Source organism: Callithrix jacchus, chromosome X, assembly GCF_049354715.1.
Source record: "Callithrix jacchus isolate 240 chromosome X, calJac240_pri, whole genome shotgun sequence".
Classification (NCBI taxonomy): domain Eukaryota; kingdom Metazoa; phylum Chordata; class Mammalia; order Primates; family Cebidae; genus Callithrix; species Callithrix jacchus.
This window is the reverse complement of record NC_133524.1, coordinates 150,956,719-150,980,371: the sequence shown is the minus strand read 5'-3', so window position 1 is coordinate 150,980,371 and position 23,653 is coordinate 150,956,719. Positions and strand designations below refer to the sequence as shown.

Genomic DNA, 23,653 nt, shown 5'->3' with positions numbered 1-23,653 from the left:
CTTACCATAATAAAGTTTGGGGGAGGCCAGGCGTGGTGGCTCACGCCTGTAATCTCAGCACTTTGGGAGGCCGAGGCAGGTGGATCACGAGGTCAAGAGATCGAGACCATCCTGGTCAACATGGTGAAACCCCGTCTCTACTAAAAATACAAAAAATTAGCTGGGCACAGTGGTGCGTGCCTGTAATCCCAGCTACTCAGGAGGCTGAGGCAGGAGAATTGCCTGAACCCAGGAGGTGGAGGTTGCGGTGAGCCGAGATCGCGCCATTGCACTCCAGCCTGGGTAACAAGAGCGAAACTCCGCCTCAAAAAAAATGAAAAATAAAAAAAATAAAGTTTGGGTGAAAAGAGCACATACAGTATCTCAAAATATCTACTAATCTCAAATTCTAAAATATGAGAATTTAAAATTATGAAAGAAAAATTCAATCAAGGAACTTTTGTAACCTTTTCAATGAATTTCTCAATTGTTTGCATATCTGTGATCCTTCCAAAGGGATTTTATGTTGTTTCTAGAAATAGAAGTTGTTCTCGGAACATGCTAGTATATGTACAAGTAAACTTTACAAACATGTGAAAAGATCCATGTTAACTTGAAAAAGGTGCTATTGTCTGAATCTGTGTCACCCCAAAATTACTATCTTGAAATCCTAACCCCCAAGGTGATGGTATTAGGAGGTGGGGCCTTTGGGAGGTAAGCAGGTCATAAGGGTACAGCCCTTATGATAAGATTAATGCCCTATTAAAGAGGCCCAAGGGAGCTCCTTGCCCCTTCTGCCATGTGAGGGCATAGTGGAAAGGTGCCATTTATGAACCAGGACAGAGCCTTTACCAGACACCAAATCTGCCAGCAGCTTAATCTTGGACTTCCCAGCCTTCAGACTGAGAGAATTAAATTTCTGCTGTTTATAAGCACCCCCAGTCTGTGGTATTCTGTTATAGCAGCCCAAACATGGTAAGACAGAAGAGTAACATGAAAAAAGTGCTCTGCCACAGTTTTAGCATCATTGTTTTAATACCACGAAATACAAGTACAAAACACTGTATAAGTATACTTTTTACTACATGGAGATGAACTAATACATTTATGTTTTCATAAGAATCTGTATTACCCAGCACTGGCCAATGTACTAGTAGCTTTCAACAGGGATTTACTTTTTACTATTCCTATAAGGTTTTATCATGAGTAAAAAAGGTCACAACTCTGTTCAGCCGTTGCAGATTTACATTTATCTTAATACTCCTGTTGAAGATGCTTTGGAGAACTGCTAAGAACTACAAAATCACCTTAGCCAAGCATTCTGAATGAGTAACTTTACTTCCCATTGGCCAAGATCTTCCTTACGTTGGCACTGCAAAGACACTACGCACTTATCTGAGGTTAAAAAAAAAATGTTGTCTTAATAGCCCTCTTACTGTGTAGCAAGGCAAATTACCATTTCCTGAAATGTCCAACATATCATAGTAGATAGTTATTTGTTAAGCAGTAAGTCATGAAACCCCATTTATAGAAGACAATAGCAACAGAGGATCACTAAGTCCTACATATACCAAATAAAAACAAATTTACAAATATTCAAACTGTCTGTCTTCTCTACTTCTAAAATGGTTTAACCACATCAAGTTAGAGTAACATCGGCCAATAAGAAAGGGAAAAAGTTAACTGCGCTAGTGTCTGGCATTCAGCTTCCATAGCATGTCTCACAGTTTTCGGCCATTTCAGCTAAGAGTTTTCTTATGACAGACAAAAATAATGATTAAAATAGCATTAGCTTTGCTGAGAAATGTGAAAATAAAAGCACAATGTCAAAAATATTTGAAACTAATTTTGTTTTTATAAATAAATAAAATGGTGTCTATCTTTTCTTAAAATTCTTGCTGTTAAAACATTCAAAGTTATGTCAACGTGTAAGGATAAAGGGGTATTTAAGATAACATGTTTGGAAAACTAAACCACATTTTTAATTGCCAGCATTATGCTTTGTTCTTGGCAGAATCATCCTTGTTTCTTCTTTTTACATCCCAATTATAAACCCTGGCCATATCTGCAAGAATTGTCAAAGAAAATGCAAATGCAATTCTAAAGATGATGCATGCAATGACTAAGCATTCACTCTACTCACACAATACATCAAAGGCACACATACACAAATACTGGTAACAAATAGTATTATAAGACATCCCGCTATAATGTCAACTGCTAGGAAAATACTGTAGTTAAACTCTATCAAAACTAAGGACTCAAATCAATTGTTAACCAATTATTTGCTATGTCAACTGTCAACTAGTCAACTATGATATATTTAATAAATATGTACTAGACACTCTCAATAGTTTTAAAGACAGTCCCTCATCCAAGAAATTTCAAAGATCACTCATGTCCTGCCATGTAATATTCATATTAGTACAATTATCAATAATTTTATCTCTTACCCTCCCTTTGGCTTAATAAGTTTATTACACATCTACTGTGTTTCTGACGAGGCACTATACAAAGCTCTGAATAAGATAAGTGAAGTCCTTTCCCTCACGGAGCTTAGACTCCAGTAGAATTGTCACTGTAACAGTGGCAGTCCTACCTTTCGTAATACTAGCAATAACAAATAATTTAACTAAGCTGGTAAGACTCATCTTAAAGGATTTCCTCTCTTTTGGCTCCGGTATCTATCTAAGTCACTGAATCCTGTTTTTTCTCTCACATTTAATATCTTTTACTTTCCACAAGCACCGCCCCTCCTAGGTCCTCATCATCTCACAGCTGAATGAAGTTTGCACACTAACAGCCAGATGACGATCCGCACTAGGCCCCAACAGGCCTGCCTTCCCTTAGCCAACCATAAACACCTGCCACATGCTACACACTGGCAAAGAAGAGAAAGTGCAGCTCCTACATTTGAAGAGCTCACAGTTTGGCAAGAGAAAACTAAGTAGAATATGTTAAACAAGCACACAAGAAAACACCCTGAGGATTAGAAAATGTTCAGGAATGCTCTGATGCTTGAACTGAGATATTTAGGGTAAAAGGGTAAAAACGAGCACCTTTTATAAATATGGGAAAGTCATTCCAGTTAGGAGGAACAAAGTGTAGAAATGCAAAGGGTGTGGCACATTTGAGGAGTGTGTACGATAACTGATTGGGGTTATCTGGAACCTGAAATGCACTGGGGAAATGCAAGAAGAGGTCAGTGGAACGAGGTGAGACTGGCTGGGAGTACTTCACTAGAGTGCCTATATGTATATCTCGTAAGTAACAAGGAACCGTTGAAATATTGTAACCAGAGGAATAAGAATAAGGTAAGTTACCTAGCAAATTCATACCGGAGACAGTGGGAAGGACAGATGGAATGAGAAGAACCTAAAAAGCTACTGAGTGCAGGTTTTGGAGGCCCAGAACAAGAACAGCAATGGGCAGAGAGATTTATGAGGGAAATCTGATGTGAATCTGGTGATGGATTTACTACTGGTTGGGAGGGAGAAGTGTGAAAGGTCACTCCCATGTTTTTGTCTTGGGTGACTGTGAGACAGAAAGCAGGAGGAAACGACAGGCCAGAGAAGAAAGGCAAAGAGCTTGCCTTCCCCCTTGACCAGAATACCCCACTCCCACCTCTTCTCTCTGCTGATCTAAATCCTACACTGCCTTTACAAAAGCAGCCTAACTTTTATCTTCTCAACAAAGCCTTCTTTGAACTCCAGCCTACATCTATCTTTCCCAAATTGCCTTGATGCTGCGTATGTGAACTCACTTCTACTTTACTATGAATTATCACTTAACTGTTTTACATGTAGAGTTTTAACACAGAAAGACAGTGCTACTCTTTTGTAAAACTGATTTTCATGCCCCATATGGCTTAGCACATTTGCAGGAACATAGGAGACCCTTAACAAACGCTTGTGAAATTAAACTATTTAACCAGCTATAAAGTTGTCTTCGGAAAATATCTGGAAGAAAAATAATCATTCACCTATGTGAATTTGCTGTTTCCATATCACATTTCAAAGTCACTAATCTATTTACAAACTAACTATTAGTTCCAAATGTTATTTATTATCTCATAAATTGTACAACCTTACATTAGCGTAATACGAAAATTCAAAAGAATTTGGGGTTTTTCTGCATTCTAATTTTTTTTTTAGTTCTAGGGTACACATGCAGGATGTGCAGGTTTGTTACATAGGTAAACATGTGCTGTGGTGGTTTGCTGCACCTATCAACTCATCACCTAGGTATTAAGCCCAGCATGCATTAGCTATTTTCCTAATGCTCTCCCTCCCCCCATGAAAGAATGTTTTTTTAAAAAATCTTTCACCTTTTTTCCCCTTGCTTTTTAAGAAAGGATACTGACTTCTGTGGTAGTAAATTGATCTCGAAGAAAGTCAAGGTCTTCCTCAAGGGAATCAAGATTCTTTGTGGCAGTTGATAAATTCTTTTCCAACAATGCCTGAGCTTCATCAATATCATATTCAAGCATTACATTAGCCTGAAGAGAGAAAGTCATGACGATTACTCAATATTTACACAGTGCTTTACAGGTTAGAGTAAGTGTAGGCAAACTACAGTCCTCAGGTCAAACCCAGCCTGCTTCCTTCTGTCGTAAATTTCACTAGAGCCCAGCTATTCTCTACTCAGGCTTTCATACCACAATGGCAGAACTGAGTAGTTGAGACAGAGACCATGCGATTTTCAAAACCAAAAATATTTACTATTTGACCTTTTACAGAAAGTTTGCTGACCCCTTGGTTAAAGAATATATTTACATACATTGTATCATTTAATTCTCAACCCTGGTGAGGCCAAAGTTATCTTCTTTACATTAGAGAAATGAAGGCTGAAGTTGCCTCGGGTGGCATAGCTAGTGATTAAATGGGAGAGTCAGAATGAGAAACCAGTATATTTAGATACAAAATCCTATCTTTCAACTACCTCCCTCGTGACACTAAATAGTGTTAAGTTTGCAACAATTGAAATAAATTCTGAGTTTGAGATATATTAATTTAAAATTTTTCAGGTAAGAAAAACAGCTAGCTTTTACTTGTCCCTTCCTACTACTTCTAACAGATGTTAGGGATTAAGGCAAGGTGACGTGTCTGTCATCCTGAAGATACAGTGTAACTGCCAATATTCAGGGATGCATATACCTTGGAAAGGGGAAACCATACCTTTTACAGCTTTGAATTCCCCCTATCACCTGACTTACCACTGAGCATTTCCTAAACCACTTTCTGCATCTTGCAAATGGAATTAAAATTACTCAAAGTATTCTTGTAAGGATTAAACAAGACAACATGAAACAAATACTTATTGACTGAATAATCCAATCTATAATTAGAAAATTCTATTAAAATTCAGATAGGACAAAAATATTCAACATAAGCAAAGACTGAACATAAAAAGTATAACGAGAATCCACAAAGAAAAAACCAAAGCAGAGGACCACAAAAAACTGTAAATCCTTCATTTCAACCTAATGGTCCTGAAATGTCACACACCTATGTACATACACACATACACACATGCACACACACACACGTGGTAAGTGAAATGACACACAAAATGAAAAGAAAGGGTACATTGTATACCGAGGAAACTGACCCAAAAGTCCTTTGAGCATCCAGGCAAAAAGAACACGTTACTCATAGGGGAATAAAATCAGTTTGCCATCACGCTTTTTGACAGTGATGCTTTACAACAAAGGAAAATGGAGCAATGTATAAAATGCTCAAGGAAATAAAATGAGAGCTTATGATGTTATATCCAGCAAAGCAGAGTCTCAAGTACAAAGGCCATAGACAAGTTGTCAGCAGTATGAGACAATTAAGGGAACATCGGTCCCATAAATCTTAATGCAATCTACTAGAGTATCAGACGAATGAGTAGCAGACAATCAAAATGACTGGGGGGACATCAACATAAAGACTATGATGTGCATTCAGTATTTACACAAAGAATGAGGATAAATGAAAGACACGAGAGAGAGCAAGCAAACAGTATATAATGGCTCTGTGCTCCAACAATATGACAACAACCTTATAAAGAATGGTTAAGGACAGGAAGAACACATGCAAAAATGTCAGTGGTAACAGTGCTGGGTGGTGTTATTCTAAGAAAGTTTTGTTTGTGGATAGTAATGTTGTCTAGTTCAATTCTAACACCCTTGGTATTTCTGAAAACCAGGATTCTTGATACAGAAGAAACAGAGGGGTCAGGCGCACAGTGGCTCACACCTGTAATCCTAGCACTTTTTGAGAGGCCAAGACGGGTGGACCACTTGAGGTCAGGAGTTCAAGGCCAGCCTGGCCAACATAGTGAAACCCCATCTCTGCCAAAAATACAAAAATCAGCCAGGTGTGGTGGCATGTGCCTGTCATCCCAGCTACTCAGGAGACTGAGGGAGGAGAATTGCTTGAACCCAGGAAGCAGAAGTTGCAGTGACCCGAGATTGCACCACTGCACTCCAGCCTGGGCAACACGGCAAGACTCCATCTCAAAAAAAAAAAAAAAAAAAAAAAAAAAAGAACAGAGGAACAACTAAAGTGAAAACTCTGTTGTCCTGAATTTGAATTGGAAGTAACAGTATGAAATCATGAGGTACACACATACTAACTTGCACCTTTGTACACAAGTTTATGCAGGCTAGCTATATCTTACTGGTTCTATTTCTCAGGTGGAACCCTGACTAACAACAGATTCCTTCACTTTCACTTTGCTTTTGGCAGTTTTCTGATTTTTTGTTTATATACATTATATACATAAAGTATTCATAACATATATAGCTTGATGTATTTTCACAAACTTAACACACCTGTGGAACCAGCATCCAGATCGAGGACAGGTTATCACCAACACCCCAAAGCTTCCTTGTGAACCCTTCCAGTTGCCACCAGCACCCTGACCCCAAAGGTAACCATTATCCTGACTTGGAGCATAGTTTTGCCTGTATTACAACTTTACATAAACAGAGTGACACAGTATATGTGCTCTTTTGCGACTGACTTCTACAGTAGGCAAGAATTATGCCTCCCATAATAGCTGTCCATTCTAATCTCTGGAATCTGTGACTTTGATGAGATATTTATGTCATTTGTCAGTTGACCTTAATATATAGACTGCCTGGGTAAACCTAATCTAATTACATGAGCCCTTAAGAGCAGATAATTTTTCTGGCTCGCAGCAGAATGAGAAGTTTGAAAGATCTGAAATATAAGAAAGATCAGTCTTATCACTGCTTTGAAAATATAAAGGACCACAAGCCAAGGCTTCCAGGCGGCCTCTAGAAGCTGAGACTGACTTCTGGACAATAGGCAGCAAGGAAATAGGGACTTCAACCACACAGAACTGGATTTTGCCAACGATGTGAATGAGGCTGAAATCTAATTCCCCGCCTCCACCCCAGAGCTGCTAGTAAGGAGTGCAGCCCTGTTGACAATTTAATTCTGGCTTTATGGGACCCTGGACAGAGGACCCAGCCAAGCTCATCTGGATTTCTGACCTATACAGCTAGGAGATAATGGATATTGTTTTAAGCCTCTAAATTTGTGGTCATTTGCTATGCATTTCTTTCATGCAACCTTGTTTGTGAAAATCACCCTTGCAGTGCTAGTGTGTGGCAGCCATTCATTCCTCCTCTGTACTGTATAGTATTCCACGGTTTGAACACGTCATGATTTAGTCATCCATTCAACTGTGATGAACATTTGAGTTGTTTCCAGGTTTTGGTTACTACAGAGTTGATATGAACATTCTTATACCTCTCTTTTAGTTAATATATATATATATATTATATATAGCAAAAGTCAGAAAGAGAGAGAGAGACAGGCATGGAACTGCTATGGCATAGGCAATGCATATGTTCTGCTTTAACAGATAGTGCCAAACAGTTTCCCCAGTGGCTGGGTCCATTTACATCTTCACCAACAATAAATCAGTGTTCTCACTGTTCCATATCCTACCATCACTTAGTATCACCCTACCATTCCGGTGGGTGCACAGTGAGATCACATTGTGCTTTTAATTTGCATTTCCCTGTTTACTAATGAAGTGGGACAACTTTTCATATGTTTTCTGGCCATCGGGAGGCCCTCCTTTTGGAAGTCACTCACGAATTATCCTGCTGAGTTGCTTATCTTTCCATTTTATCCTTAACAAAAAAATTTTCTAAAAAATTTAAGTATATAAATATTTATTAGGAAAAAGAAAATGTTTGCAAATTTGGTGAAAGGGGTACATTGTTAAGTTAAATAAAATCACCAACATCTGATATAGTTGATTACATTACAATTTAAAACTATAAGAGGTACCACAAAAGACAAGCGACAGATGAGAAAAAGTATCTGCAATATGAAGAGAAGACTCTGCATCCCAAATATATAATATATAAAGAAGACCTAAATGTCTATCAAAAAAAAAAAAAAACAATTCAACAGAAAAATGGACCAACAACATAATTAGGAAGGCAAACAGAAGAGGAAATACGAATAAGCATTTTGTCAAACTAAAACCTATAAGATAATACCATTTTTACCTATAAAACTAGCAAGAATCTAAAAATGTGGGTGAGACTGTGAATAAAAGGGTATTTCCATGTATTGTTGGAGAAATGCAAATTGGTAGTCTTTTCTGGAGAGCAATTTGATAGTATCCATCAACATGTTAAATCTGCATACTCTTAGACATAACAATTCCATTTCAAAGCATACAAAAATACACCTTTGTGTACAAGTCTATATGTGCAAAAATATTTACTACAGCACCGCTCGCTCACTCTACAAGAAACTTGAAAACAATCTAAACACCCCTTGACTCGGGAATATTATCACACAGCCCTACCACAAAACAATAAGCCAATAATATCAAGGAGGCAAACTCTGTATCTACTCACAAGTAAAGACATCTGTGCTATTAAGTGAAAAGTCAGGTAATGAATATCCCATTTTTGTAAAAACAATTAATAAAATCCCCAATATTTACGTACATATGGAGGTACAGACATGATTAAAAGTGGGTGCATCTGGGGATGAAGCAGTAGCACGCAGCCTTCTATTGTAAAACTGTCTTATTTGCTCTGTTAACCATTAGCATGTATGAACTGACAAAATACCAACAGTAATGTCATTCACTCAAGAAAAATTTTTACTGAGCGTTTATTATGTGTCAGGCAACTGGTAAATACACCAATCAATAACATATCAGGGAGTGCTAAGTGCTTTGAAGGAAAACAGTACAGGATAAACAGGGTGACAGCAAGGAATGCTGACAGACAAGTTATAGCAGGTCCCCGGGGGAGCTAACAATTGAAACAGAGAACTCAAAGGATTGAGTGTGAAGAGCACAGAAGTAGAAATGTGGGGCCACTCTGGCAGGTTCCAGGAACAGTTTGGGTTAAGCAGAGTGAGCAGAAGAATGAGCAGAAATGAGTGCTGAGAGGAAGTGGGGCTGTCCTGTGGAAAGGACACCTCTGTATTCCACCCTTGGTGACGAAAACCACTGGAGTCTTGAGCAGGAAGTGGAATGATCTGACATGTTTTAAAAGCATTACTCTGGCAGCTTAAGCAGAGGAAAGAGCTAGAATAAAAGGTTCTGAGGCAGGGCCATTCCCAGCATGCTCTAAGTCTGGCAACAAGTCCTAGCGTGGCCAAGCAAGGAAGCAGGGCATTAAGTAAGAGAAGAACAGAGAGGCTGGGTGTGGTGGCTCATACCTGTAATCCCAGCACTTTGGAAGGCCAAGATGGGCAGATCACTTGAGGCCAGGAGTTCAAGACCAACGTGGCCAACATGGCAAAACCCCGTCTCTACCAAAAAATACAAAAAATTTAGCCAGGCGTGGTGGCACATGCCCGTAATCCCAGCTATTCAGGAAGCTGAGGCACAGGAATTGCTTGAGCCCAGTAGACAGAGGTTGCAGTGAGCCAAGACTGCACCACTGCACTCCAGCCTCGGCGACAGAGTGAGACTCTGTCTCAAAAAAAAAAAAAAATAGAGGAGAGAGAGAAACAAGTACCAGAGTACCAGGACATGTAGGAACTTGTCAGCCACTCAAGAACTTGGACTTTTCCTTAGAATGTGATAAGAAACAACTCAAAGATTTTGGGCAGAATAATGGCATGACCTGACTGAGATTTTAAAGGATTGCTCTGATCACTGTGCTGGAAAGGCTTTAGGAATTCCAGCAAGGGCAGAAGCAAGAAAGTGAATTAGGATGTTATTATGGGTTAAACAGTGTCCTGCAAAAAAGATACTGAAGTTTTGGCCCCTTACTAGTGAATGTGATCTTATGTGGAAGTAAGGTATTACAGATTGAATTGTCTCCCCAACAAAAAAATAAGTTAGACTCCTAACCCATAGTAGCTCAGAATGTAACCTCATTTGGAAATAGGGTCTTTTAAAAGGAGAAATTTGGACACATGCCTGCATACATGTGAAGATGAAGGGCAGAGATCACAGTGATGCTTCTACACATCAAGATGCCAAACACTGTCCGCAAACATCAGAAGCTAAGAGAGAAGGCTGGAACAGATTGTCCCTCACAGCCCTCAGAAGGAACTGACCCTGATTCTGGAGCTGGTCAGACTTCTGGCCTCCAGGAACTGTGAGACAATCAATTTCAGTTGTTAAAGCCACCCAGTTTGTGGTACTTTTATTATGGTATCCCCAGAAAAGTAATATAGACATTATTCCCACAGTCCTGGCAAGAGACAGAGGTGGCCTGGACCACAGTTTCAGAGAGAGAGAGATGGTTTCTCGATCGATTCAGATGAAATAACCAAAGGGGTTTGCTGAAGGACTTGCTGAGACATAAAAGAGAGAAGAGTCAAAGGAGACTCAAAGACTTTTGTTCTAAGCAACCAGGCAAAAGATTCTACCATTTACTGAGATGGAGAAGATTGTGGGAAGTGCTAGTCTATGAGTGGTGAAATGAGGATTTAAGCATTCAAGAGGAATAAAAGAAGGAAAAGATAAAAAGAGCTGGAAGAGCTCAGCAAAGAAAATGAAGAGAAAGAGAAACAGAAGAACAGTTATGAAAGCCAGAGTAAAAGCAACAAAACAGTATAACTCCAAGGGAAAACATGAAGTCATGGGGAAGTGGCCGGGGGAAATCACACAAAATGAAACATATCAAATAACTGAAAACAGAGAAAGGACAAAGGAGAGCCAACATCTGCATATTTATTATTCCCAAAAGATAATAAAAGAAGTGGGGCAAAATCCACATTCGAGTACACAACAGAAATTATCTTTCCTGAAATCAAGTAACACTTGAATTTGTGAATCAAAAGATCATGCAACTGCTACAAAAAAAATGAATACAGAAAATCATTCAACCCTTAGACATTCAGGTATAGTTGCTATGCTTCAAAGTTATTTTTTAAAAAGCCTTAGTGATACTGAATCCTTCCTTTTAAATACAGAACTAAGACTAAGTGTAGGAATTATGATTGTAGAGTGAAATGTAAATGTTGTACAAACTCTGAAAATATTACAACTAACAAAAATCAGGAGGATGAACTAATGGGCAGAGAAGCAAACCTCCTTGGGCTAATTTACCCATCCTTCAGAGCACTAGAGTGCCTCTCAGGAATAACCCTACAGGACAGCAGCTAGAAGGAACCCTCCCAACAGGACAGATGGGAGAAGTGCACTGGGCTGGCTACTATGTATGGGAACTCGCCTGAGGTAACAATATTCATGGACAGCTAGCAGGATAGTCAGAGGACTGAGAAGAGCAAGATAGGTAAATCACAGACAAGCTCAATGAAACCATCTAAAACTGAAATATACGGTTTTAAAAAATAAACTCTAACCTAAAGTTTTTTGCAATACTCTTTTTCCCCTTAAATTTAGAGGGATCTTTCTAGAATTATGAAACTCTTATGGGAAGAAGCATTTATCTAAAGTTGAGTAGTACCTTCTATTTTACTTCTATTGCTCTTCCTCCATTACATTTAACAGAGTTAGCATTAACTGGAAGAGAAGCAGTTTGTTTGATCAGTTCTATGTTGATTGGGAGAGATGTCAGTGTGTTTTTGCTGCGATCTTCATCACACTTGTGATTTTAGTGAGTTTCTAATATGAACCACTTGAACCCTGCCCTTTGTCCCTTCTGCAATCAAAAGGAGATGAACACTTTATACATCTCAAGCAATACTATTAAAATACTAGCAAATACTAGCAAAACCGTTGTGTTTGCTGGAGAAAACACACTGGTTTACAAATGCATCAGCTGTGGCTGTAACATTTACTTACCCCCAACCACAGACACACTTTATCGGTAGGAGGAACTGAAGCTTTGCAATACAGGTTATCTGCCAGTAAGAATCTGGTCTCCATTGAGTTGGTGGACTCCTTCAAAAAAAAAAAAAATGACAGTGCCATAAACAGACCAGTTTGATAGCAAAGTTATAAAGGAGAGATCGCACAGCTGAACCTAGGACATTTAAAACAGTACCATCATGCAGGTTAAGCGTAGTGGTAAAATAAATGAATGCTAGTGCCAGATAGCCGGGTATCGACTCTGGCTCAGTTACTCACTAGCTTTACAAATCTGGCACCTCACTGAACTTCTGTGTCTTAGGTTCTTCATCTGTAAAATGAGGATCATGAGAGTCCCTACACCTATGAAGGCAGTGGTAGGCACTGAGTACACACATACACACACAAACACACCCCAGTGCCTGACATACAGAAAAAGCGTTATTATAAGAATCAACTATTATTTCATTCATGCTTTATGCCCAATCAATCACTTACTGAAGTCTTACAAAGTTCACCACATAGTAAAATGTACTAGAAATATTCTACCAGTCGATATGATACAATATGATTATGAGATTTAATATTTACAACCTGCTTTTATTTAATGAATACTGGATTAAGACTTAGAAGACTCTCAAATTTAGTTCTGACAGTAATTAACTACATAAACATCAGTCAAGTAAAATCTCTCTGAAACCATTTCCTCAACTATGAAATGAATACCTGAAACAGATGATCTCTAAGATTCTTTCCAGCTCTATAAATCTTGAACTAACTCCTTATTCTCAGGGAGAATGACAACAACAAAGAAGAAACCCTTAGATGCTGCAAGCACAGAATAAGACATTTTCTTTGTATACCTAAAACAATTTCAAATTGCATTTAAGTTTCACAAGCACTAAAGATAAGCAAAGCAATCCAAGTGTGGGCCCTAGAATTAAACATGACTTTTGGGGGAAGACCACAAAGCCACATTTGCTCCAGAAGCACAGATCAAATACCAGTGACCAAAGAGTCAAAGACGACGAGCTTCTACTGATATATCCTAGTTCGCTCCTATTTAGAAACAAAAATACACTTACTTTTTTCTTCTGCATATATTTTAGAATTTCCAAAGTCTGTTTAATTTCAGGAATCTGACCTTTTAGCCTGTTAACAAGAAAAAGAATAACTTGGTATTTTGCAGGCAAAAATAAACAACAGGACATGGTCTTACTAACTTTGCATTTTCTACTAATGTGTTCTTGAGGACTATTTACAGATATCAAATACTTAAGATATTCTGCAACAGCACACATGAGAAGAAATAAAATAGTAAAATATCGAAGATACTTTTAGATATAAGATAAAATACTTAAGATATCAGTATTTATAAAAATAAAATATTTAATGAAATATTTACCTAAAGAAAATATATTTAGTAAAATATTCATAAAATATTTAAAGTATAAATACTTAATAAAAATATTTAAGATAGATATCCTAGCAAATGTTTATGGAATGCCTATTCCATAAAGACAAAGTTCTGTTCTATTATGTCAAACACCCAATGTTATTTAACATTTCTAGAGCAGACTATATTCCACAGAGGTGATTCAAAGGTTCTGCATTTGATTAGAATGACATATTAAATAGATAAATTTTAAAACTAATTTTTTAAATAACATGCATTCAGAAGTTATATTCTAAAATAGAAGCTACCAATCCCCTATCCAGAGATGCACATAGCCGCTCCTGGTGTGTGCATTCAGTCCACACATATACATCACAGTCAGCTAAATGCCAGGCAAAGCACAATGACAACTTCTCAGTGTGTGTACCTGTCACACTGTGAAAAATGTACAGCATCAACTGAATGCCAAACATACCACATTATGATATAGTAAAATCTAGTGATTCTTTGAAGCTTTGGGTACTCCTCCCCTAATTTTTATGTTGATAAATGCTCTTCTTTTCAAATTAGGCAACAATCGTTCTTAAAATTATAAATGGATCACTGATTTAAACAGAAGAAATTTAAAAAAACAATGATGGACATGACACAACCGATCACTTAATGGGTAAGTTCTATGATAGCTACTAGCAAAATGGTAGTAAGTGACTCCCGAATGCAATCAACCTCACTCACGAGCATAAGAGAAAAGCATAGCATGCTAAAAACATTCAGTCAATTAAAGAGAGAAAACAATATCTTTTTTGTCACTGGGGTTTAGCTCTTAACGGTGATTAGATGCATGTGTTTTGCATGGAGATATATGCGAAACAGTTCTAGGTTCTCTGTCAAATCACAATGTAAGTTCTGCAAAACAGACTAAGGATATAAAAACAAAGCTCTGATTCTTTCAGGGTACATTTAACTAAATATTATTAAAGACCAGAATGTAAACAAAATTTAAATACAACATTGAAAATGAACTTATTGCTTCACATAAAGAAGTCACTCCATGTGTGTAGAAGGTTAGCGGGGCAAATTTACTATACCCTGTGCTACTGACCTGGCAAGAAATGTGTTGTTAAATGAGCCTGCAGCTTCAAAAAAAAAAAATAGTGTCATCATTTGATAATACTGTCCAGTGAATAATCTAGAAACACCTGGCATTCATTTTTTCACTAAAATTCAATCTGGATGCTACAGATTGCTCAAGTTTCCTTACTTTTGTATGATACGTCCACATAGGTAAACACCAGAAAGATGTTATATTTATAAAATATGTGATACACATACAACTTAAGAAGTATATTCAGATCAAGATTTTTTGGTCATATAAATGACTTTTAAGATGCATTTTGTATATATAAATACTATATGTAATATGTTATAAAGCATATGAACGAGTCAGTCAGCCAACTTAGGAACCAGACCACCAATGACATTGCACCTCCCCACGCAATACACTCCTCCCCACCCTACTTCACCTCAAGAGAAAGCAGCATGGCTGGGCACGATGGCTCACACCTAAAACTTTGCGAGGTCAAGGTGGGCAGATCACCTGAGGCCAGGAGTTCAAAACCAGCCTGGCCAACGTGGTGAAACCCAGTCTCTACTAAAAAAAATACAAAAGAAATTAGCTGGGTGTGGTGGCATGTGCTTGCAATCCCAGCTACTTGGGAAGCTGAGGAAGGAGGATCCCTTGAACCCAGGAGGTGGAGGTTGCAATGAGCTGAGATAGTGGCACTGCACTCCAGCTTGGGCATGAGAGCAAGACACTGTCTCGAAAAATACATAAAAACAAAAGAGAAAGTAGCTTGCCTAAACTGTGTGTTTACAGTCCTGTTTTTCCTTTTTCAATTAGTTTCACTGTATTTGTGTGTATCCCTAAACAAAATATTCTTTAGCATTGGTGATTTCTAAGCTTAATTCAAATGGTCTCATGCTGTATGCATTTTTCTGGGATTTGCTTTTTAAACTCAAGATCCTAAGACTTGTTCATTCATTTTTCACTGCTGTGTAATATTCCATTACAAATATAACAAACACAACTTTTTTATCTACTCTTCTGTCAAAGGGCACTTCTGTCAGCTCCAGGTCATTGTTATTGCAACAGCAATGGAAATCTCCAGGTCCTAGGAGGGGCTAGGGCTGTGAGAGGGGAGACAGCAGCTTAGAAGGAAAGTGAATCAAGTCTTCAAAAAGAGGAACAAAGCTAAAAGAAAATGTTCTAGCTGTGCTCCTTTTCTCCCTCTGAACTGCCCCAGGGAGTCACATTACCTACCTTATCACTGCTACAGGGCAAAAAAATAGCAGCACTGGTCAGTGGCAGAGGGAGGGTCAAACTGGGAAGCTGAGAATTACAAGTACTAGTCCCCAGCAGCCCACCTCTCCCCACTCCCTTTCCCTCCTGAGATGATAAATGAAGACAGCAGAAACTGAAAGAATCCCCCAGAGGTGGCGTTACCTGGTTGGGGAGAAGTATTTGTCTGATGGCTATGTACTTAGACTGGGATACGAGCAGCATTCCTCCCACCCCTACCCACTAGGAATGACTTAAAGTACCCCCACACACACACATATTACTGGCCCAAGTAGCTGATATCCCTGAGAGAAACTAAGCTGACAGGGAAAAGAAATCATAATTTGATCATTATGATAAATAAATTCAACAACCTCTATCATATGAAACAAAATTAACAAACACCAAAAGATAAAATTATACATTAAATACTTAAACATACCACAAAGAAATAAGAAAAGAGATTGGTAATATGATGAAAAACCAACCAACACTACTAGATATAAACAACATAATGGCTGAAATAAAGAACTCACGGATATCCATCTAATTGCCAAAAGATAAATGACAAAGACAGAAAAGAGGAAATAATATAAAGAAATGTAAGACAGAATTAGAAGTGACAATATCTGTAAACAGGAATCTCAGAAAGAAAGAAAGGAAAAAACTAACAGATGATAAAAAGAAAAAGTGATAATCACAAAACTTGCAATTAAAGAAAGATAAAAGATCTCAGGTTCAAACAAACCTCTGTACCTTTGCCTAAGTGGTGCCTTCTGCCCAGACTACCCTTCCTCACTTTAGTCTGCCTCCAAACTCATAACCAATCTTTGAAATTCTACATAGCCATTTTTCCTCTTAGAAACTTCCTTTAAACCTCCTTGGCCCCTCCAGATTAATGAGGTGCTTTGGTATAAAGCAATGCGTAACCATTCCCCTGTAACTTATTACTTTGTACCAAAGCACCTCCACTGCTCTACTTTGTGTGCTAATTTTATTTATATACCTTTAATTTCCCCCATACTGTGTACTTGGTTTTTTGTGTGATTTTGTTAGTTTGAGACTGGGTCTCAGACTGTTGCCCAGGCTTAAGTACAGTAGCCTGATCACATCTCACTGCAGCCTCAACATCCTGAACTCAAGCAATGCTCCCACCTCAGCCTCCACAGGTGCACGCCACCACACCCAGCTAATTCTTTTTTTTGAGACAGAGTCTCAATCTGTCACCCAAGCTGGAGTGCGGCTGCATAATCTCGTCTCACTACAACCTCTGCCTCCCAAGCTCAAGCAACTCTCCCCCCTCAGCCTCCCACGCAGCTGGCAGTACAAGCACACACCACCATGCCCAGCTGGCTTTTTTTGTATTTTAGTAGAGACAAGGTTTCACCACATTGCCCAGGGTGGTTTCAAACTCCTGAGCTCAGGCAATCCACCCACCTCAGCCTCCCAAAGTGCTGGGATTACGGGCGTGAGCCACTGCACCTGGCCTAATTATTTTTTAATTATTTGTAGAGACGGGTTCTTCCTATGTTGCCCAGGCTACTCCTGAACTCCTGGACTCAAGTGATCCTCCCACCTTGGCCTCCCAAAGTGCTGGAATTACAGGTTTGCGCCAGCCCACCCAGTCCTATGTCCCTGTTGAAACCAGATACTGGACATTATTTCACCCAAAACAGTAATGTGGTATCTAGCTAGCATTCCATAAATATTTATCTGACAGAAGAATGCTGGCACATGCACAAAACAGATATCTGTAAGTATTTATTACAGGGAATTGACTTTAAAAGCTTTAAAAAATCATGTAGGGAAATAAAGAGTTTAGAGTAAGGATACCTTTTTTCCTATGCCTATTAGTTAGGAAATCCCAAGATTTCCTAACTAATTAAGTCTTATACTCAGATTCTGGGGGTCTCTTATCTCACTGGCAAAATTAGAAGGATGAACTAGATATATGTTATGATTTTGAAAGCTCTGGAATACAGTCTTTAATAACCATTCTATTATGTATGCAAAACCACATTCAGACGCAATTTCAAGTGTTAGCAAGGATGTGGAACAATGGGAACGCCTGTACATTGCTGGTGGGAATTTAATATGGTACAGCCACCTTGGAGGACTAAACACTTGACATCTGAATATTTTACTATATGTAAATTATATCTCAATTTTTTTAAAGTTCAAGCCATATAAGATTTTCACAACTTAGAAATTTTTACACTTACCTTCTTTTTTTTTGAGCAAGATTGAGTTCCATAAACTTATACTTCTGGTACTGTTCATCCAGCTTTTTTAGTACTGTATCTGCAGTCTCATTCCCAGGCTGTTTCATGAAGGAATCTACATCTTCCTTTAATATCAAAAATAATACTTTACCATTCATGCCACTAAGCAGATTTTTTGACTGCTTTGTTTTTAAAACATAAAAGAAAAAAGCTTTGTTTTTCTCCAAAGGTTTGTTTTTAACTAAAAGTACAGGTTAAGCATCCATATCCAAAATGCTTGAGACCAGAATTGCTTTGGATTTTAGATTTTTTTTTTGGATTTTGGAATATTTACATTACACCAGTTGAGCATCCCCAATCCAAAATCCAAACTCCAAAATGCTCCAATGAGCATTTCCTTTGAGCATTATATCAATGTTCAAAAAGTTTTAGATTTTAGAGTATTCTGTATTTCAGACTTTCAGTTTTAGGATGCTTAATCTGTAGTTATAAAAAGAGACAATTTCAGACAGTACAAATATAGCTAATTTATTCTTTCACCTTCCTCTTCATTTTTTATTTATAAATAGAAAAAGAATGACCTTGCCTACCACTTTATGCATTTTCCCATGTATCCCTAGTAGTAAATATGAAAATACTAACAAACACATTTCCCATTCATGCTCACAAAATGATTTTATAGGTTGTATGCCAAGATCATCAATTTTATTACTTATTTTTAATTCAACAAGTTTTGCCATAGAAATCGTACTGAATATGGTCATGAGGTTCCCAAGGCAATCCACCAATGCTTCCTTCAGCATCAAATAACTGAAACAAAGTCACCTAAAAGGCAATCAGAATAATCTTTTGTAATAGGAGTAAAAGAGATGTTAAATTTTTTTTATACCACATGCTGGTCCTTGAAGAAAGGCTAGTTAATTAGATAAGGATCAGAAACCAGATGAAAATATATGGAAACTTAGATGCTACAAAAGCCGTTTAGTACTTTACGGAACTTTAGTTCTTTATCATAAGTAACTTTAATTATGGCTTCTAAGATCTTTATATCATTCTTCTTTTTTTTTTTTTTAAGACAGAGTCTTACACTGTTGCTCAGGCCTGGAGTGCAATGGCACAATCTCGGCTCACTGCAACCTCCGTTTCCTGGGTTCATGCGATTCTCCTGCCTCAGCCTCCCGAGTAGCTGGAATTACAGGTTCACACCACCATGCCCAGCTATTTTTTTGTATTTTTAGTAGAGACAGGGTTTCACGATGTTGGCCAGGCTGGTCTCGAACTCCTGACCTTGTGATCCGCCCACCTCGGCCTCCAAAATGCTGGGATTACAGGCATGAGCCACCGTGCCCAGCCCACATCATTATTCGTATCCATATTTATTAGCTACCAGAGAATATCTTAGCTGAAACAATGAAGAAAAAGGAAGAGAAACACAGCAAGGGAGTGAACTATGAAGCCATCAAACTAGAGACAGTAAATGAAATTGCAAAGGTAAGGCTGAGAGTTAATGGCTGAGTTCTGTATGTAAAAGAGAGATGTCACCTTCCTAGAAGGGTCACTGCAGGGAAGAGAAAGAAGCCTGAGTTTTAGCACATGATACATATTATTAGGTGCTGAAGTTTAGCATGAATTAACTACAGCAGCATAGGCTAAGAGATGGGGTGCCTGGTTTGAATCCTAGGTTTACCACTTACTAGATGAGTTGACCTTAGGAAAGTTAGTTAACCTCTCTTTGCCTCAATTTCCTCATCATCTGTACAAGTACTTTTCATCACCCGGGATTAAATGAGTGAGCATATAGGAGATGCTTCTAAGAGTATGTGACACCTATCTATAGCATAAAGTGCCATTGGGACACAAAGTGCTAGGGATTTCGTTTTGGGGTAGAGGTCAGAAAAAACTACAGGGAGTTGATATCTGAACTACAAGTGGAAAGATGAAGAGGTCATGAAACGGACAACGGTGAAAGAACAATTCAAGCAGAGAAAGAAAACAAATTACTGCCTCAGGGGGGTTGGGGAAAGAACCAGGTCTGACTTCTAACAACTATGGTATATTGACTCCTAGCATCATGGGCAATCATACCTATTCAACATCTACTACACTGCAATACTCAAGCATGTTGTTCTCTGTTTCCCATAACAACTGTCTAAGTATTGTCATCCCTATTTAGGTTAAAGAAACTCAGGCTCAAAGTGGTAAAATAATATGCTTAAGGCTAAGCAGCAACTGGGACGCAGAGCCAGGATTCAAATCCTGGTCGATTTAGAAGCCAATGATCTTTCAACAATACCATGTCACTTCAATTATTAACAGTTTGGGAACAAAAACAATTATATAAAATTGGGTTGCTTATTACATTATGTCAATAGAAATTTTAAGGTCTACAAAAAAATAGCCATGACATTGTAGGGAAAAAGCATTTTAAGATGTTATAAAGCCCTCAGATAAAGTGTATACTGTGGAGACAGATTTCTCTAGCTTAGCACTACGAATGTAACATTTAAGTCAGTACGGAAATTCAATTAGACACATAGGAGTTTATACTATGTGTCAGGCACTATTCTAGGGCCAGGAGAAATGACATAATGCATGAGAACTACCTCACCTCCTCACAGCAGCAGAGCATGAGGGGTAAGCTGGCGGTGTGGACCCCCACAGATTGCCGAAGTTCAAATCCTGGATACCTCATTTACATCCTGTGTGGCCTGGGGCAAGTTACTCAAGGGCCGTGTACCTCGGTTTTAACATCTAAAAACAGACCTAACAGTAGCTAATACCTAGAGTTTAGTAAAATCATTAAGAAAGTGCCCAGCACTCAACAAATTTTATTCCTTGTTATGATTAGATAATAGATTAATGTAAAGAAATAAATGGCACAGCTCATGAAAACACAAAATAATAAACAATTACAAAATGTAATCAGCAAATGCAAATAGACAATATCAAGTGTGGTGTAAATAAATTAGAGTTTTGAAGGACATAAGACATGATCAGTAAAAAGGCAGAGGTAAGGAAAGGTATAAATCAAAAGGTTCAGAAACTTTCAGAAACTAAATGGGGACAGACAGATGAGCTGGCCTGGAGGGCCAGTCAGACATTTTCTCTCATTACTCAAATAGTCTTCAAATACTATTTCTAAATAAAATAAAATTTTTAAAAAGGCACTCAGAACAGGGAGCGCCCTCCAGAACAACCTCTGGAGCGACCCGATCCCCTCTCGGATGCCAGTGAATCTGGGACCCAGCGCCAACACGAGGGTTCGGCCTCTTCTCTCAACAATTCATTCTCCACTAAGTTGTTAGAATGATGCACCTGAAACCAAAGGCCTTTTACAGTAGGCAATGGCAGTGCATTGCCAGCACTTTGGGAGGCCGAGGCGGGTGGACCACAAGGTCAAGAGATCGAGACCATCCTGGTCAATGAGGTGAAACCCCGTCTCTACTAAAAATACAAAAAATGAGCTGGGCACGGTGGCACGCGCCTGTAATCCCAGCTACTCCGGAGGCTGAGGCAGGAGAATTGCCTGAACCCAGGAGGCGGAGGTTGCGGTGAGCCGAGATCGCGCCATTGCACTCCAGCCTGGGTGACGAGAGCGAAATTCCGTCTCAAAAAAAAAAACAAAAAAAAAACCTCATTCCTTACGAAGCCATAGAAGGGGTTTACACTCTCACCCCATCATCCTACTTCTTCTACTTCCCCCAAGGCAACAGACCACGGCATTCCTTCAACAGACACGGTGATATTCCCTTTTTCTTTTTTTTTTTTTTTTTTTTTTTTGAGACGGAGTTTTGTTCTCGTTACCCAGGCTGGAGTGCAATGGCGCAATCATCTCGGCTCACCGCAACCTCCGCCTCCTGGGTTCAGGCAATTCTCCTGCCTCAGCCTCCCGAGTAGCTGGGATTAAAGGCGCGCGCCACCGTGCCCAGCTAATTTTTTGTATTTCCAGTAGACACGGGGTTTCACCTCGTTGACCAGGATGGTCTCGATCTCTTGACCTTGTGATCCACCCGCCTCGGCCTCCCAAAGTAATGGGATTACAGGCGTGAGCCACCGCGCCCGGCCCTCCCTGTTTTCACATCTTGGCACTAGCTGTTCTGCCTATTCATTGTACTGTCTCTCCAGCAACTAGGCGGAGTCGAGAGCTCCTCACCATTTCCCCTTTTCCAAGCAGCAGGGGGGCTCGAAAACCAGCCGCAGCCGGCAGGTCCCTAAGGCCGCCCCGCCGCCCCTCACCCTCGCCCAGGCCCCGCACCCCGTTCTCTTCTAGGACCTTCTCGAGCTACGTGTCTTCCGGGCGGGCCGCAGCAGAGCTCAATCTTTCCATGTGCAAAGAAGAGTGAGAGCGGGCCGAGCACCCGGTCCCTGAACCTTTAGCTCAGCTCCTTCCAACAGTAGAGGCCTAGGTGTGAGCCGGAAACAAAGGGGCAGTCCGCAGTCTCGAACCAAGATGCCAGGGAACAGCGTGCTTCTTACCACAAACACGGCCTCGGGAATCCCCAGGTGGAGCCGCCGCCCATTCCCTGTTGCCATTTCTCCTTTGCCGCTACCGTCTTTCGCGGCCGCCATCTTGGGGATGCGAGTGCTCGACTGCCTTCCGAGCCACCGCCCACCAGGATTTCGTGATTGGCTCGTTCGCACCTACAGGCCCGCCTCTCCGTACACATTCATTGGTGCGCAGGAAAGGTCCCCCCACCAAGTTCCGGTTCTCCTTTGGTCGAAATAGGTGCTGATTGGCTGCGCTCAGGTAAGTGACAAGCGTGGAAGGGCCGCAGAAGACAAGCTGGAGCGGCAGGAAAAACCCTTACGTCCTCTTGGGAAAAGGAGTCTTGTGAGTGAGCTGTGCTAAAGCCCTAGGAATGGGGACCTAGCCTGACCCCACCCCGACCCTAGAACTCGCAGCAGCCTTGACAATGGCCTCTGGAGCGACCGAATTCGCTCTCGGATGCGAGCGAACCTCAGACCTATCGCCATCACAAGCGTTCAGCCTCTGTGCCTTTCTGGTCTCACCATCCCAAGGAGCTTCCTGCCTCTTTTTTTTGAAACGTATTTTCGCTCTCGTTACCCAGGCTGGAGTGCAATGGCGCGATCTCGGCTCACCGCAACCTCCGCCTCCTGGGTTCAGGCAATTCTCCTGCCTCAGCCACCCGAGTAGCTGGGATTACAGGCACGCGCCACGGCGCCCAGCTATTTTTTTGTATTTTTGGTAGAGATGGATTTTCACTATATTGGCCAGGCTGATCTCGAACTCCTGACCTCAGGTGATCCACCTGCCTCGGCCTCCCAAAATGCTGGGATTACAGGCTTGAGCCACCGCGCCCGGCCATTGAAGGGAACTTACTTTGTGTCTGTTTCAGACTGGAGTCACGGGCCTCATTCTAATAAATACCCTGCCTGTCGCACCAACCTTTCCCGAAAGCCACCTTTGATCAGAATGTCTTCTCTCCAGCTGAA

The 23,653-nt window shown here is 39.9% G+C and overlaps 1 protein-coding gene across 1 annotated transcript; it reads right to left on the bottom strand.

Moving 5' to 3' along the window:
* Positions 1–995: 995 nt before the first annotated feature.
* VBP1 (VHL binding protein 1) lies at positions 996–22,791 on the bottom strand. Its single transcript, XM_003735869.6, has 6 exons — positions 22,676–22,791; positions 18,200–18,324; positions 13,329–13,395; positions 12,238–12,336; positions 4,339–4,477; positions 996–2,044 (listed from the first exon to the last, which is right to left on the bottom strand). Exons 1-6 carry the CDS (start codon positions 22,766–22,768, stop codon positions 1,974–1,976), a joined length of 594 nt encoding a protein of 197 aa, XP_003735917.1. The 5' UTR covers positions 22,769–22,791; the 3' UTR covers positions 996–1,973.
* Between the last annotated feature and the right edge of the window lie 862 nt (positions 22,792–23,653).

Bases quoted from the DNA above. Each gene is read 5' to 3' on its own strand.
- VBP1 (XM_003735869.6), bottom strand. From the start codon at position 22,768: ATGGCGGCCGCGAAAGACGGTAGCGGCAAAGGAGAAATGGCAACAGGG. The intron at 18,325-22,675 runs GTAAGAAGCACG...TTGATATTAAAG, and splicing joins TTCCCGAGGCCGTGTTTGTG to GAAGATGTAGATTCCTTCAT. The intron at 12,337-13,328 runs GTAAGTGTATTT...TTTTTTTTGAAG, and splicing joins AATATATGCAGAAGAAAAAA to GAGTCCACCAACTCAATGGA.